This window comes from Thermobia domestica, chromosome 18 (assembly GCF_964235325.1).
Source record: "Thermobia domestica chromosome 18, izTheDome1.hap1.1, whole genome shotgun sequence".
In the NCBI taxonomy this organism is placed as follows: Eukaryota; Metazoa; Arthropoda; class Insecta; order Zygentoma; family Lepismatidae; genus Thermobia; species Thermobia domestica.
The window spans coordinates 43,127,786-43,142,633 of record NC_137471.1 but is presented as its reverse complement, the minus strand read 5'-3'; the positions used below and the strand labels follow the sequence as shown (position 1 = coordinate 43,142,633).

The window sequence follows — 14,848 nt, the reverse complement described above, 5'->3', positions numbered from 1 at the left end:
CCAGAACTTCTCGACCAGCTTTGGGAAGTAAATCAGTACTCAACCAATACAGCAGGGATCTGAAAAAAGGATTGACATTCTTTTAGACGTTTTATCTCAAGTTTACTTGATCTCTATATAGAGTAATCATTCAGATGAAACAGCTAAATGAATGACAAATTAATATACATGACAGACGAAATGGAAAACACTTCTAATTAAAATAAAAATCCTTCATTGAGCACAGATCAACGTTTTCTAAACAAATCCTATCAAAGTTTTACTTACATTATCAAGTGCATACATAATGTGTCCTATAGTTCTGTCTAGTTGAAGGCACTTGGAAAAATGCCTCTTCTCGAGTTACCCTGTTTTCGCGCTCTTGCAGGTAAATTTGAACGTTGTGGAAGGATCCTATGAAAAGCTACAGCAATACCAATCCAAGTAATTATGTTGGAAAAGAAAGAAAAGAAAAAAAAGCAGCAAGCGAAAGTGTATCCTACATGAAAACTATCGTGACAGGTGACAAGAACATAGTATTTCCAATATGAACCGTTAACCAAGCGCCAGATTTTTGTGTGGAAGAGCTAGAGTAAAAATGACTACAGAAGTTCCCCATCAAAACAATGCTTATCATGTTCTACTCACTTAGTATCATTCAAAGACAACTACTTTCAAGTTTTGAAGCGTCTGTGATCATGAACTCAATAGGTTTGATCACAACATCCACATTAGGATACATGGTCTCTTTTGAGTGAGCGACAACGCACCAAGTCACTGGTCTTTGCTTATCCAGAAGAGGATTCTTCTGCTTGATCATCCCCCTATCCTTCTGATCCGTCTCCTCCTAACTATTTCCTTTTCCCGAAACTTAAAAGAACCGAGTTCGGTGCTTTTGAAGATATTTAAAGAGCTTCGACTGATTATATCACCCCTATTCATGTTAACGATTTTTGCACGTGATTTTATAAGCTTTACGAGCATTCCATTTGTGTATATAAGCACAATGAATGTACTTTCAGTAACGTAAATCTATCCGAGTCAAATTGCCTAAGCATACATTTTAAAATATAATACACATGAAACTAGAAAACTGATATGTCGGGATGTTTATAGGCAATGTCCATCACTGACAATGACATGTTGGCAACGCTCCGGAAGCACGCTGACACATTGGAAGAAGCAACGCGCAACCCCACCATCACTGATACAGTGAACAGCAGGTTTCAGAGCATTAAAATTAGAACTACACGTTGTCCTTTTTCAGAACGTCGGCATGTTCGGAGCGCTATCAACAGTGATCGCCATTACTTATAAACATACTGACATTTCAGTTTTCTAACATTTTCTGTTTATTAAGTATTGAAATAAACGCTTATGCATATTTATCTCAGGTAACCTAAAATATACCCAAAAGCTTTAGTGTGTATAACGTTCCATTTTTCTCGCCCTAGTCCGGAAAATTATGGGACACAATGTGTATATATTCAAACCTGAATTCTAGGATACATATACAGCTAAAATATATCATAGTCTTCTCTCGTTTTATACTCAGCATCATCTCCTTATGAGAAAAAAAAGAAAATATACCGTATTTTACGGACTATGCATTTAATTTTTAAGCATTTTTTTTTAAATACCGTAACATTTTTACCATTTTTATTATTAGATTGGACGTTTGGTGGGGAACGATGTTTCGTCGTAAGTGGGTTGGTGCTGTCATCGGTTTTCGAGCGTGACGTCATGGGTTATCCACTAACAGACCGACTGGTTAGTTCTGTAGTCGCATGTTAGAGGCGCTACGGTTCGCCTTTAGTTCTGGACTTGTGATGACGGGTCAGGTTGGAGACAGTGTTAGCAAGCTTGTGAATCCCCCACAGCTCATGTTCGTAGCATCGGTGCACTGCTGCTGCCAGTTGAATCCAATGTTGCCAGATAGAGATAGGTTTCCCGCGGTATCGAATGCCATTTTTAAGACTGGCGGGAATTTTAAATCAAACACTGGACATTTTAATATTAATTTCGAACATAAGATGCGCCTGAATTTTGGAGGCAATTTTTCGAAGAAAAAAGTGTGTATTATAGTTCGCAAAATACTGTGCTGATTCTGTCATTGCTGTTATCTAGTGGACATAACTTGAGTATTGTAAGTTAATGATTATATTCAACACACCGCAATAGTGTGATTCAAATTAAAACTACCTAGTTATTCAACCAGATTCATCCAGACGACCTTAAGATTTATGTGTAATTCAGGTATATAACCACAGGAGGGTAAATGGGAGACCGGTCTCTTAAATGATATGTCTCTTCTCCAAAATGTTTGCATCTGTTATGTATTTTTTTATTAATACTTACAGCAAATAAAGATTTTAGATTTTTATAATAGAATATGAAAAAAAAATCTTTAATCTGATACTTTCACATCGTGAAAGTAGTTTTTTGGTTTGCTTGTTTTAGAATGTAAGAAGCACGCTCTCCTTGACAAAGGGTGCCCTTAGAAAAACTTGATGACTACACCGCTACTGTAATTAGTACATCAGCTCCCACTTCCTACTTTTGTTCCCTATCTCTTAATATTTGAATTTGTGAGTCTTTTTAAAAGGAAGGGGAGAGTATCTTGTAATAACACAATTTCAATTAAGTATTAAATGCAATAATACCTATAGTCTTTCGAGAAACTTGAATTCATCTGCCAAACGATCGCTTTTGTTGGTAGACTAATGCGCATCATTCGGGAATTTCTACGCCATTCAATGAATTCACCCTCACCTTGTTCCTGTGCATTCCAGCCGTTCTCTAATATCACTGTAAGATAAATAATAATAATTAATGATAGATTGCCGAAAATCATAGATCTTCTGTAAATAATAAAAATACCAATATCCACAAGAAAATTGTATGCTTTAGATTTAATAACTTAAAACGCTTGGCAATTCTTACTACTTACATTGAACTGTTCATTATATTTGGACTACAACAAGCAAGTGAAGTATACCTAGTACAAAATTAATCTAATTGTCAGTGGCATATACAAGCAGAGTTTCGGGGTTTTAGCCGCTAGCAAGATAGCACGCAAAAATGAACATTTACCTTATTAAGGTAAACAAACATTTAAAATTACATGGCGTGGGAATTTGATCCCCCGTCTTGAACTCCTGCGTACGCCACTGCTCATAGTCATTCAAATAATTTCAACAGCGGAAATCCTCGGTCTACCATACCAAAGACAACCCAAGCAGAGTACCAGACATACATTCGTAGAACCTATTAAAATATCTTTCTTTTCTCTGATAAAGTATACATGCATAGTTATGCTGAAAAATATACAATCTTCACTTACAATTGTATGATTGAGCAATGTGTTAGTTAATTTCTTTAAGTAAAATGGAAGAACGGGGCGTTTCTAATGGCACTAAGGCTTACGGAAAATACCGTATGTTACGTTCACCAGTGCATGACGTCACAAGATAATGAACACCGTGGACGACCTTTCATTTCAAGAACAGAGGAAATGCAGGGTAAACAAGTAACAAAATTGCTCGATGAGAAAACTGATTTAGTATCTGATGACTACCGAAGTTGTAAACATTTCCGAAAACATTCGTGGAAAATTTTGCGTGTTGACCTTCACTTGACTATCAAGATGGTAAAGACATCCGGTCCAGTCACTGATTTTTCACTGTTTAAATATCATCAAATTCACACCAGAAAAGCATACAGTACGATAAAAATCAGTTGCATCCCCATTCATCATATAATTTAAATTACGTATTTTCTATTGGTATGTGTAATATAAGTAAATTCAATATTGAATATATGACTAATATTCACTACTAATAACATAATGTGTATGTGTTCTATCTGTCTGTCATCAACTTTTCGCGTAGAATGGAAGGTCCTAGAGCCACAAATTCGGTGCTTGGATACATCTTCACCAGATCCAATTACTTACAAGTACTTTTTTTTAAATTTCAGCAGGCGGAAAAAATACGGGCAAAATGTACGCATAAAAGATGATAAATGCTCGGATGACGGATGTTAGTTTCAAATTCACCGCTTTTGGGGTCATCGGGATGAACAGTAATACTTCTGACGCCTCTGAACTTTAACCCTGGTCGTAATAGAGGAGGTAGGAGGCATGGGAAATAACATGTCTAAAATGTTCAATATTAGTATCAAATTCAACGACCCGCTTGGGAGAGTAATGCTCCCGGAAGTACGTTTTTTTCGTGCGCTACTCTAGCCAGCTGTTTTAGGATTTAGGATTTAGATTTCTGAGCTTTCGGCATCTAAGGCCATTTAGCCCGTCATGTTTTGAGGGATGACGTCCCTCAGCGAGCACACTATCCGGGGAAAGGGAAGGAAGAAAGGATTGGGGAAGGAAGGAAGCAGTCTGGGACCTACAAGTTAGGTACCACCCGGGCATTTGCCTGGTGTGAATGAGGAAAACCCAGGAAAACCTCATTCAGGGTGGTTGGCCTGAAAAAGAGTTTTACACTTTTTCGACCGAGTGCCCCCGCCGGGAATCGAACCCGGGACCGCTCGCACCAAAGGCGGGAGCAAACCAGCTGTTTTAAGTTGGTCACAAAATTTATATCATGGCGGTCAAGGTGGAACAAAGCGAGCCCTGCAGGGCTTCTAACCCGTTCCTCCTCCTCCTCCTACTACTACTACAACTACTACCACCACTACTTATCAGCACAAAAGTAACTAATCACTTTTTTGAGTATTACTTTCATCTATTTTAATAAAAAGAGTGTTATGAAAATTAAAAAAAAAAAAACTTTTCTTGGGCCAGGATTGAACCCACGCCAAAAGCGATTTCCGTTACTAGCAGATAGCGCTAGCACGCTTGGTCACGAGGGCCGACAACAGGAAGTGTTTGATTTCTGGTATATGAATGCTACGTGGCAAGAAATGGATAACGCCAACCAATCAGAACCGTGTATTTCGTTCATACTTCCGGGAGCATTACTCTCTCGAGCTAGTCCTCAAATTCATATTTTTCGTGGTTGGTAAGCTGATTGGTGACAGTTCCGATAATATTTGAGCACAAGTTTAGGCAAAAGGAAAAATGACATGCGGTTCAGAAGCTGATAGAGGCAACGCTGGAATATTTATTTCTTCGGTATATTTTTCTTTCACTCATATTGACAGGGACAACGTCAAAGACGTTGTTTAACATTTACCATATTTATAGTAGGGGAGATATGTCATCCTGTGGCAGCTTTTGTGAAGATAAGATGAGAGGGTGATTTTTTTTTATTTAGAGGAGCCTTCTCGTGAATAATTCCCATGGTGTCACTCACTGGGGCGTGGCGTGTAGACATGATGACATAATCAAAATGGCAGACAACTCGATTTAAGGAACAAGCATTATCTCCGTTGTTTATGGACCAATTATCTTTTTTCATAGCTCGTTTTAAAGGGAATTAAATTTCTTATTTAAACTGTTATGTAACTATTTTCTCTAAAATTAACGGTTTCGGAGTTATTTTTGTTTATTTCATAAGTAAATACTCATGAAGTTATCAAATTATTAAATAACTTCTATCGAAATTATTCACCAGAAAGCTTCTCTAAATCAAAAAAATCAACCTCTCACACCTTCACAAAAGCTGCCACAAAACGTTTTTCGTACATATGCTTCCCGGCTATTATGCGAATTTAAGACGCCCTCAAGTGTAAGACGCATACCTAAGATTTTGAAGGAAAAATTGAAAAAACAATCCTCGAATATAAGACGTACCCTTGGCGAAAATTAAAAAAAAAAAAACTACATTGATTTTAAATTTTAAAAAAATACTAAACATGGAAAACAAATCATGTTACTGGAAAATAAAGAAACATTGAAATTAACTACTGGAATTTACGCTATATTCATGTGCATCTGATGGTACTTTTTTCCTAATGTAATTACGGTACAACACTTGCTTGCGTCAGTTTTATAGCAATCCATTATCAGTATCAGGGGAAGGAACAATCTCCATTGTCGTAAATTCACAAGAATGATTCATCTCTTTCATTTGCCACTGCTTTGCGGGCTAATTTTAAAGGGTTTTTATTTCGCGTTAAATGCACGATTTCAGTTCTGCATTCTGTTTGTACACACAAAATACACATTCTTTACAACAGGATTAGCAATTTTTGGCAAAACTCCATCTAATCTGGCCTAAATTTGCATAACAAAAATCTAAGACGCACCTTGATTTTGGAGGCAAAAAAACGACAAAAAAGCGGGTCTTAAAATCGCGTAAATACAATATTTATTTATTTATTTATTTATTTATTACACTCATATGAACAGAGAGAACACCAAAGACATCACTTTTCGTTGATTCCACTCATATTGACAGGAGCAACGCCGAAGATGGCGCTCTTTCTTATTTTGTTCACTCATTCTTTACCTTCAAATACGGTATATTGCATAAACCTTATCCTTCTCGTGTGAAGAACGCAGGGTTCCACCTCCCCCCCCCAAAAAAAAAAACCTAGGACATTTCCAGGACGTTTCCAAGACAAATCACCAATTTTTCAGGACTTCGACACAGAAAGTTATAACAGGATTGCAACTGTAGGTTCAAAACTCACAACAGTGAAATGAAAAGTACAGTAGCTTATGCAGTGAATATTAATGCAAGTACAGTACTAATACACAATAATTAAATACACAAAGCGGAGAGTAATTTGCTTGCTTTTTTTCTCGCAACTCCCCTTACAGCCACCCGATCCACCCACATCCAGCACATGTATTTTCATTCTTTCTACATGACATTTTAATTGTGCACCGAACAAATTTATACTAACAACAAAAATCTGTTTTTCGTACATGTCATCTGCATTGCGTGACAGTGCGACAGATATAATGAGGGGGGAAAAGGAATTATATTACATGTTTTTCAAATGAGTATGGAGTTGTAAGAGTTCCTCATTTATAGACATAATCTCATATGAAATTTTACTGAAGAGTATGCACTGTTGCGAGAGGATTGATACTGGTACAAATCACAGTTTCTGAAGGATAGTGCTAGTGAAGACAGCATCCAAGAATGGTTTGACAGACTAGTGGATGAAGAAGAAGAAAGAAGTTCTCCCAGCCAACCACCCTGTTGGGAGAAAGAAAGCCCACCAACCATCCACACATGCAGGATCACGACAAAATTATTATTCAACACAAAAACAGGAATAGCAAACAAAAATAGCAATCAATTAAAATCTTTATTATAATTATGAAAAATCTGACATTCAGTATTTCAGTAAATTTCAAGGATAGAAATGCATTTTCAAGGACATTTCCAGGATGTTTCCAGGACAAAATCAATTCAAGGACATTTCCAGGTTTTCCAGGATTTCCATAACGAGTGGGAACCCTGAGAACGAGTATTTCAGTTAGTGTTTAAATAAACTTACCATTAAGGACTTTATATGCATCTTTTGAAAGAAACTCCGCAAAACAACTGAGCCGCGGCAATAAATCCATAATACTGCTTCTCAAGTCATAACACCTAAAAATGTATAAATAAAGATTAAATAAATAAACAAATAAATAATAAAAGTATCAAGGATGTTATAAAATAGAGGATCTGCCCATACGTATGTTCATCATATGAAGTCAATGAAGCCAGAAAACAACAGGGCATCGTCTGAGCCGGCACGTCTGATTGGTTACCCTCGTTTCCGCCATGATTGTTGGCTCGGAACATTGCGATCTTAGTGGCTCGGAGTGGGCAGAGTAGGTGTGGCGAAGCTGTGACCTATGGCTTCACGATTTTGTAGCATGGGCAGATCCTCTATTTTATAACATCCTTGAAAAGTATAATAGATGGAGTGTATACATGAAACAAGAGAACTACCAGAAATCAAGCATTTTGAGTTGAACACGATGTTCGTGCGCTAACCAACTAGGTGTTACGTAAAAATTCTTAGTAGATAAATGTATCATGAGACATATAAAGAGAACGGAAAACGAAGTCTCAAATTGGTCAGTTTAACTTCAATACTTAAATTTTTATATTATTATTAGATCTATGTAGTACTATAGTAATAGAGGAGATTAGAACAAGAAAATCCTCCGGTCAAAAATGAGGACCACATTTTTTTTACTGATATACCATGCCAACAGAGATTTCTGCGATTCGACACGAAAAATATTATCAAGTAAAAAGGTTTTATTATGAAGAGCTTTGTTCTTTTTGTACAGCTTAGAATTCACTTATTCTCAAAAGTACAACAATCTAAATCTGATCGTGCAGTGGATAAACAATTATTTTCAATAAAAAGCGTCTACGATTTATACAGTTCATTAGTAATAAAGCAAGTATGTATGTGAAATTTTGAATGTTGCCGGAAATGAAATAAATACATAGTCAATAATTTCCCATACTTGGAGAAAAACCTGAGGATAGCAAATTCTCGACAGTACAAATTGTTGTATAGAGCTGATTTTTAAAGGAGACAAGTGCGATATACCTTATTGACTGTCTCTGTACGAATTTTCCTGAATGGTTTCGGCCATTTATAATTTTGTGTTCTTGTTTATCAGGTTAAGTAACACACTGTAACCTTACGAGAAGAGCAACTGATACATTCAACGTCCTTCAATCTTCAGAAGTAATTGGTTTAACTCCAGTCAACTACACAAACACTTACAGTATTAGCAACATCAGTTGTGAGATTGCTATTAACTAGTGAGTATACTAGTAATTTGAATCTTACGAGTAAGTATCGCAGCCAAATATAATTTGATTGCTGCTTCAACTACAAAACAACGAGTTTCGTTTCCGTTTACATAAAGAGCAGTACAAAATTTAACACTAATATACAAAACGGAAATGAAATCTTTCAGTTTTACGTCCCACGGTTATGCCGGCTAGGCTAAAGGATGGTGGTGATGAAATATGAATGATATGGTGGAATGAAGTGGGAGGACACGGGAGAACCCAGAGAAAACCCACGCACATGCTGTGTTTATTCACCACAAAGCTTACTTAGCGTGAGCTGGAATCGAACCAAGGACCCCATGCACTAGAGGTGAACGCTCTACCACTGAGCCACCGTGGCACAACACCAAAATATCTGAAGGTATCAAACAATACCGGATATGGAAACTTCAGATAGAACAATATCTGATTAACTATGGTTTGGGGGATTGCGTAGAAGGTAAGAAACCTGAAGGCCTAATCAAGAACCAGAGAGTTTATGTAAAAATATGTTTCGTCGATCATCCATTGATCTAGTGACTAGTGCGTATGCCTTTTGCGTACGAGATCAAGGATTCGATTCCCGACGGCATTTCGAACCTACTATATTGGTTCAGATCCCACCTTAAACTGTAATCTTGTTCTATATAACCTCTCTATTGATAAAGGACATACATATACATAAATCAATCAATCCTCCCCATTAGGTAGTATCACTGGTTTAATAATAAACTCATTGTAACTTATAAGAAGACCAATACATACTTCTAAAATTCTTCGGTCACACATTATTATGCTTCAGTAACGTTTCCATCTGAACTTTAATGTTAGGTATTTTTAATTTTACAGAAATAATAAGCAAAACGTTACATTCTTATGTCGTTAACATGTTTTACGTTCAAGTACACATAACATGTTATGTTTATCTATTTCATACATAACAGTAAATGAAACTACCAAAACCAACACATAATACTAAGAACAAACAGTAAACAATTAAATAATACTAACAAATAAACAAACTGTTAAAAAAACGCAAATACGTGAAAATATGCATAGCATTAAATAGAGATCAAAATAATTCTTTTGATGTTTTTAGTGCTAATGTCAAGTTGGAATTAGTTGCATATAGTGGTCAATAAGTCATGAACGCAACGAATCACGGCAAAATCTGGAAATGAAAGCAAACCAGAGCTTTTTCTATGAGTACGCATTAAATTATGATGCCAAATACCTAACGAGAAATTTTTGCTTTGATATGTTTTCGTGTACTTTCTAGTTACGCAGTAGCCTTGAACTCAAAGTAAATGTTCAAATGAAATCATGCCTCATGTTTTGAATACTAATCGTTTTAACTACTCTCCACTGAAAGTAAGTGTTTCATGAACTAATGTTAATACTGCGTAAAGCACGCTTAGTCCTCTGGCTGTAATTCCTGTACAGCCTTGTAAAGAAACAGGAATAGGTTCTTCCTGATAGCTATGTGTACAAATACATCATTTTACTGGAAGAATTTATATGGGTTGCTTAGGCTAAGAGCCATTGTGTTCTATATGTCCATTACCTGCAGATTAAGTGTCACTGTAGAACGGACGTTCATTGTTTTCGGATTAAGAATCATTGCGAATTGGACATCCATTACCTTGGAAGTAAGTACCTGCGGCATGAATGCCTACTGCTCACAGACTAAGTATCACTGCGTTCTACTTGTTTGTTACTTTCGGACTAAGAGTCACTACGTTCCTGATTCCGCTTCCTTTGAACTAGGAGTTACTGCGACCAGTATTCCATTACTTTCAGACTAAGAGCCATTGCAGACTGGATGTCCGTTACTTTCGAACTAAGTTACTGCGGCATAGATCTCCGTTATTTTTAGACAAAAAGTCAATGCGGCCTGGATGTTGGTTACTTTCAAACTACGAGTCACTGCAGTCTGGACTCTATTACTTTTGAAGTAAGAATGACCAACATTCCATTACTTTCGGACTAAGGGCCACTGCGGCCTTTACGTCTGTTCTTTTCTTCTTTGAGTTGAGTTGAGTTGATTTTAGTTTAGTGTCCCTTTGAGCAGCGAGGCTATATGAGACGTGGACCTACTGATTAACGTGGAATCCGAACCACATGAGCTCCCGCCAGGAATCGAACCCGAGTCTCCCACGCAAAAGGCGCGTACGCTAACCGCTCTTTTCTTCTTTGTCACCATTGTTGTTGAAGGACTTTTTTTAATCAATCTCAGTAAATCGAGTACACTTCCCATAGCTTGTTCCTTCTTTCTCTTTAAGTGTTTAGTACTCGATGTATGTAAAGCACGTGTCTCCTGAAGCTTCTGTATAAATGTTTCTCAATTTTTCCGTAACTGGGGTTCTTTATATAGTGCTGAAGAATTAATACTCTTGTTTCATTGTGAAGGCCATGTTAGTGTCAACTACGTAGAGAGAGAAACACAACATACAAAATCATCACTATTTAGTATTCGCCACCGGAATTGTATAACTTCCTGAACTTCCTGTAGTATATTGTATTGATTAAGTCGTTTGAAATTAGGTTATTTGTTACCGACAAATACAATAAATCTTTACAAACAATATGCTAACACGCTTAGGAATTTTAACAATCATTATATTTACTTGTAACTACACAAGGAATCACAATTACAAGTAAATAAGATGATTATTACAATAAATCATTTTTTCTTATGCCTCATTCCTGATGAAGTTTAAATGTGGGATCTCTACAAGAAAATTTGAATTTTTACTAAAATACCATTTGAACTCACTTAACATGAGAAGTTTAAAAATGTGTTTAGCTATGCGACTACCTTCTACTGGCTTTGCTTTCGTGGATCTGCAGTGAGTCACAAATGACAACAGCTGATTGTGTCATCATCTTCGCATCCTTTAATAGATAATACATTTCCTGAGCTAGTGGATGAATCTTCTGCCTCAGCTCATAGAGGCAAACTGGAGTGAACAGGGTTTCAAACTGAAAAAGAAAGAAGGAACATTAACAATACTATAATACCATGATTTCCAACCGTTACACTGCAAAGAATCTGATGGTATACAGTGAGAATTTTTTAGGATTACACACGTCTCGTCAAAGTGTATAAAATTTATGAAATGTTTGAGTGTTGTTACTATTAAATACTATCACGAAATTCACGATAAAAGTATTTTTATAAATGCAGCATTTATTCAAATTTGACATTGTTGTACTGACTATTGTGCGCTGGAATTCTTTATTTACAGGTTCTTGATTATTCCTTTAGATGCTATTAGTATGTTTTCTTTTATTACTCATCGTTCAACACCTATACACTTGACGCTAAGCTAAGCCGACCAATCCTTCTACCGTAGAGGCTACCGTTTTGCTTTTTTCTTTCGACGCAATATAACGAAAATTTAGATTATAGACAGTTCTTAGAATTTCTTATAAAGAAACCCACATTAAATCTGAACCAAAACAATCTAAAGAAAATATTAGCACATTATTATAATCATACCGAAGTTTAATACAACGCAAAAGCTTTTAAAGTAACATTTAAATATCTAAATTCTTACTTCAGGAACAAGTAATTAAGTATAGCACTGATAACAAGAAGAAACAAGAACTAGCTTATCTAGTATGACCATTTTGTTTTCCAACGTTCCATGATTATGCTCCGAGGGTAAGCAAGACAGTAATGATGATAATAAAGGAAATGGTGGACTGAAGAGAGTAAAAGGGAAACGAAGAACCCCAAGAAAACCACGCAGAGTCCACTTGGCCCGAGCTGGGATCTAACTGAGACCACAGATGAGCGCTCTACCACTGACATCATGACGTCATACGTCTTCTACCTTCCCAGATCCACTTTTACTCCTGGGAACGATAGAATAAGGAACTATTATGTGAGAGGCACTGTTAAGGTGAGATCTATGAGTATTATTAAGAATGGAAGCTGAGATGGTTGGGGCATGTAGAACGAAGAAACGACGATTATGTTGGAAAGAAATTGGAAAGCTAAATGTAACAGGTAAAAGAAAGAAGGGAAGACAAAAAATGACATAGAAGGACAAGATACAAGACGATTTGAGAGAGAAGCAATGGAGAATAAATGACGTCCAGGATAGAGGAAAGTGAAAGAAAAGGATTGAAATCGGGAACGCTAACTCTATATTAGCCCATTTCGGAAATTTGTTATTGATCTCAGGATACAGGCACATTTTGAAAATATAAACCTACCTTGTATATCGAATTCAACAAGTTGCTCAGCCATACAGACAAAAGTGTACTATTACAAAGCAACTGAGTAAGTACTACAGGAGACGTCAACTTCATGGACGGTTCCACCCACTTTCCATCATGAAAAGAAGTATTCATTTTGATGGCTGAAACAGATTGAAAAGAATTCATTAAACGTCTGTATCCATATTATTTTCTTTTTCACTTATGACACTACAGACTTTCAGTCTTACATACTAATTGATAATATTATGTCTCACCATCATTAATTTAAAAATAGAGAAATAAATTATCTGGACATACCAATAAAAAAAAATGCAGGTTTTAAAATTCATTAATTTTGAATCAACTTTTTCACTGGTTATTGGTAGTGATGACGCTAGAGGGGAGTAACGTGGTGGGCATAACATGACTGCCCCCTCCACGTAAGTTGTAATGTAGGTCAGCAATATAAACCAGACATGCTGTAATGTTGGTCAGTAATATAAAACTAATATTTTCGGAATACAGAAAATAAATTTTAAAAAATGAGCAATCGTGAGAAACGTGTTGCACGTCGCTCTGCGAAAAAAGTGATTTCTATGCTCAGTAGGAGAGTGACCGTTTGCTTGCACACGTGCGAATGTTTCACCAGTCAGTGGGTGAAAACAAAATCCAAACATCTGTGAAACTAAGGGAGGTATAAGAAAAACATACAATATTTTTAGTAAATTATAGTGCACTATTGAAGGGTTTATAAAACAACGTGAATTATTCAGGATGTGGAATGCATTACGGATGTTTGAGCCGTACGGATGTATGTGTTTTTATATATACAGTAAAAGAAAGTATTAACAAATAGGTATTTTCTATATTCTTTGAGCATTCTCTGTGACTTAAATTTATGTTTTAACTATTGAGTATTTATCTTCATTATTTCGAGTTACATTTTAGTGCTATTTTACTGCTTATTTTATAAATGTTAAGTGAGTATTTTCCAAGTTTTTAATGCGTAACATCCGGTTTCTGCTTTTCAGCTTTTCTTACTTATATCTTCTGAAGATATTTTTCTAGCACTTAGTCTTACTTGGGTCTGAAGAGAAACCTAGTCCACTGAAATTTCTACGGGGTCCCGAGTAGTGTAGTCACTAATACCTTCACGCTTGGTGCGATCGGTCCCGGGTTCGATTCCCGGCAGGGACACTCGGTCAAAAAAAAAAATGTAAAAGCTTTTTCTTGAGTGAAGATTTTCTATTTCGCGTATGTCAGGTTGGTATCTAATATAATGGTACCCAGGTCGCTTCCTTCCCTTCCCATTCCTTTTTTCCTCTCTAATTCCCGGGCAATGTGATTGCCAAGTGGTGTCTTCCTCAATACGTAGGCGCACGAGTTTTTCGCACTAAGAATTTGAAAATTTCGCGTTTCGTTTTTCATATTTCGCGTTTTGTCGCATTTTCCAAATAAAGTTCTCGCATTTTGTAGCTCTTGTGGAAAAGAATTCCCTGACATTTTTACAATTGTTAATTTTATTCATAGATCACTAGAAAAATAAACCATTAATTACCTAAAAACAAAATACGCTGATTATTTCACTTGACAATGTCAATTTCATTTATAGAAAATTATACTTTTTCAAATCAAACTGAGGAAAAATCAGTAACTAAACTTACTATGAGTAGGAAAGTTTTGCTGTCTTCTGAAAACACATAGGCACAGGTTGCATTTAAGCATTAAATGTAAGCATGATACATGTTTCCACATTTTCCTCCTTCATTGTTGTACGATTGTCACTTATCATCAGTCCATACTTTGAAAAAATCTCTCACAATTGGCACTGCTTGTTGGAAGCCAGTGCATTTACAACAAACTTCAAACAATCATCACTTCGGAACTCCCTATCCAGCTGCGATGGTGATAGCTAACGGGCAACATGTCCCCTATAGTCGTGTCTTAATCACCCAAAA

The 14,848-nt window shown here is 36.3% G+C and overlaps 1 protein-coding gene across 7 annotated transcripts in view; it reads right to left on the bottom strand.

The window, feature by feature from the left end:
- The window catches only part of LOC145675879 (uncharacterized), a 143,822-nt gene that overhangs the window by 72,503 nt on the left and 56,471 nt on the right, over positions 1-14,848 (bottom strand). For all 7 annotated transcript variants that reach the window (XR_014129236.1, XM_081746669.1, XM_081746670.1 and 4 more), the window contains exons 9-13: positions 12,906-13,051; positions 11,500-11,663; positions 7,393-7,487; positions 2,643-2,787; positions 1-59 (exon numbers count right to left, since the gene is read on the bottom strand). The exon at positions 1-59 is cut by the window's left edge and continues 14 nt beyond it. Coding sequence is in view for 6 of the 7 variants with exons in the window: in XM_081746669.1 (XP_081602795.1) it covers positions 1-59; positions 2,643-2,787; positions 7,393-7,487; positions 11,500-11,663; positions 12,906-13,051 (609 nt within the window). In the remaining variant the exon portion in view is untranslated. The remainder of the gene's footprint in view (positions 60-2,642; positions 2,788-7,392; positions 7,488-11,499; positions 11,664-12,905; positions 13,052-14,848) is intronic.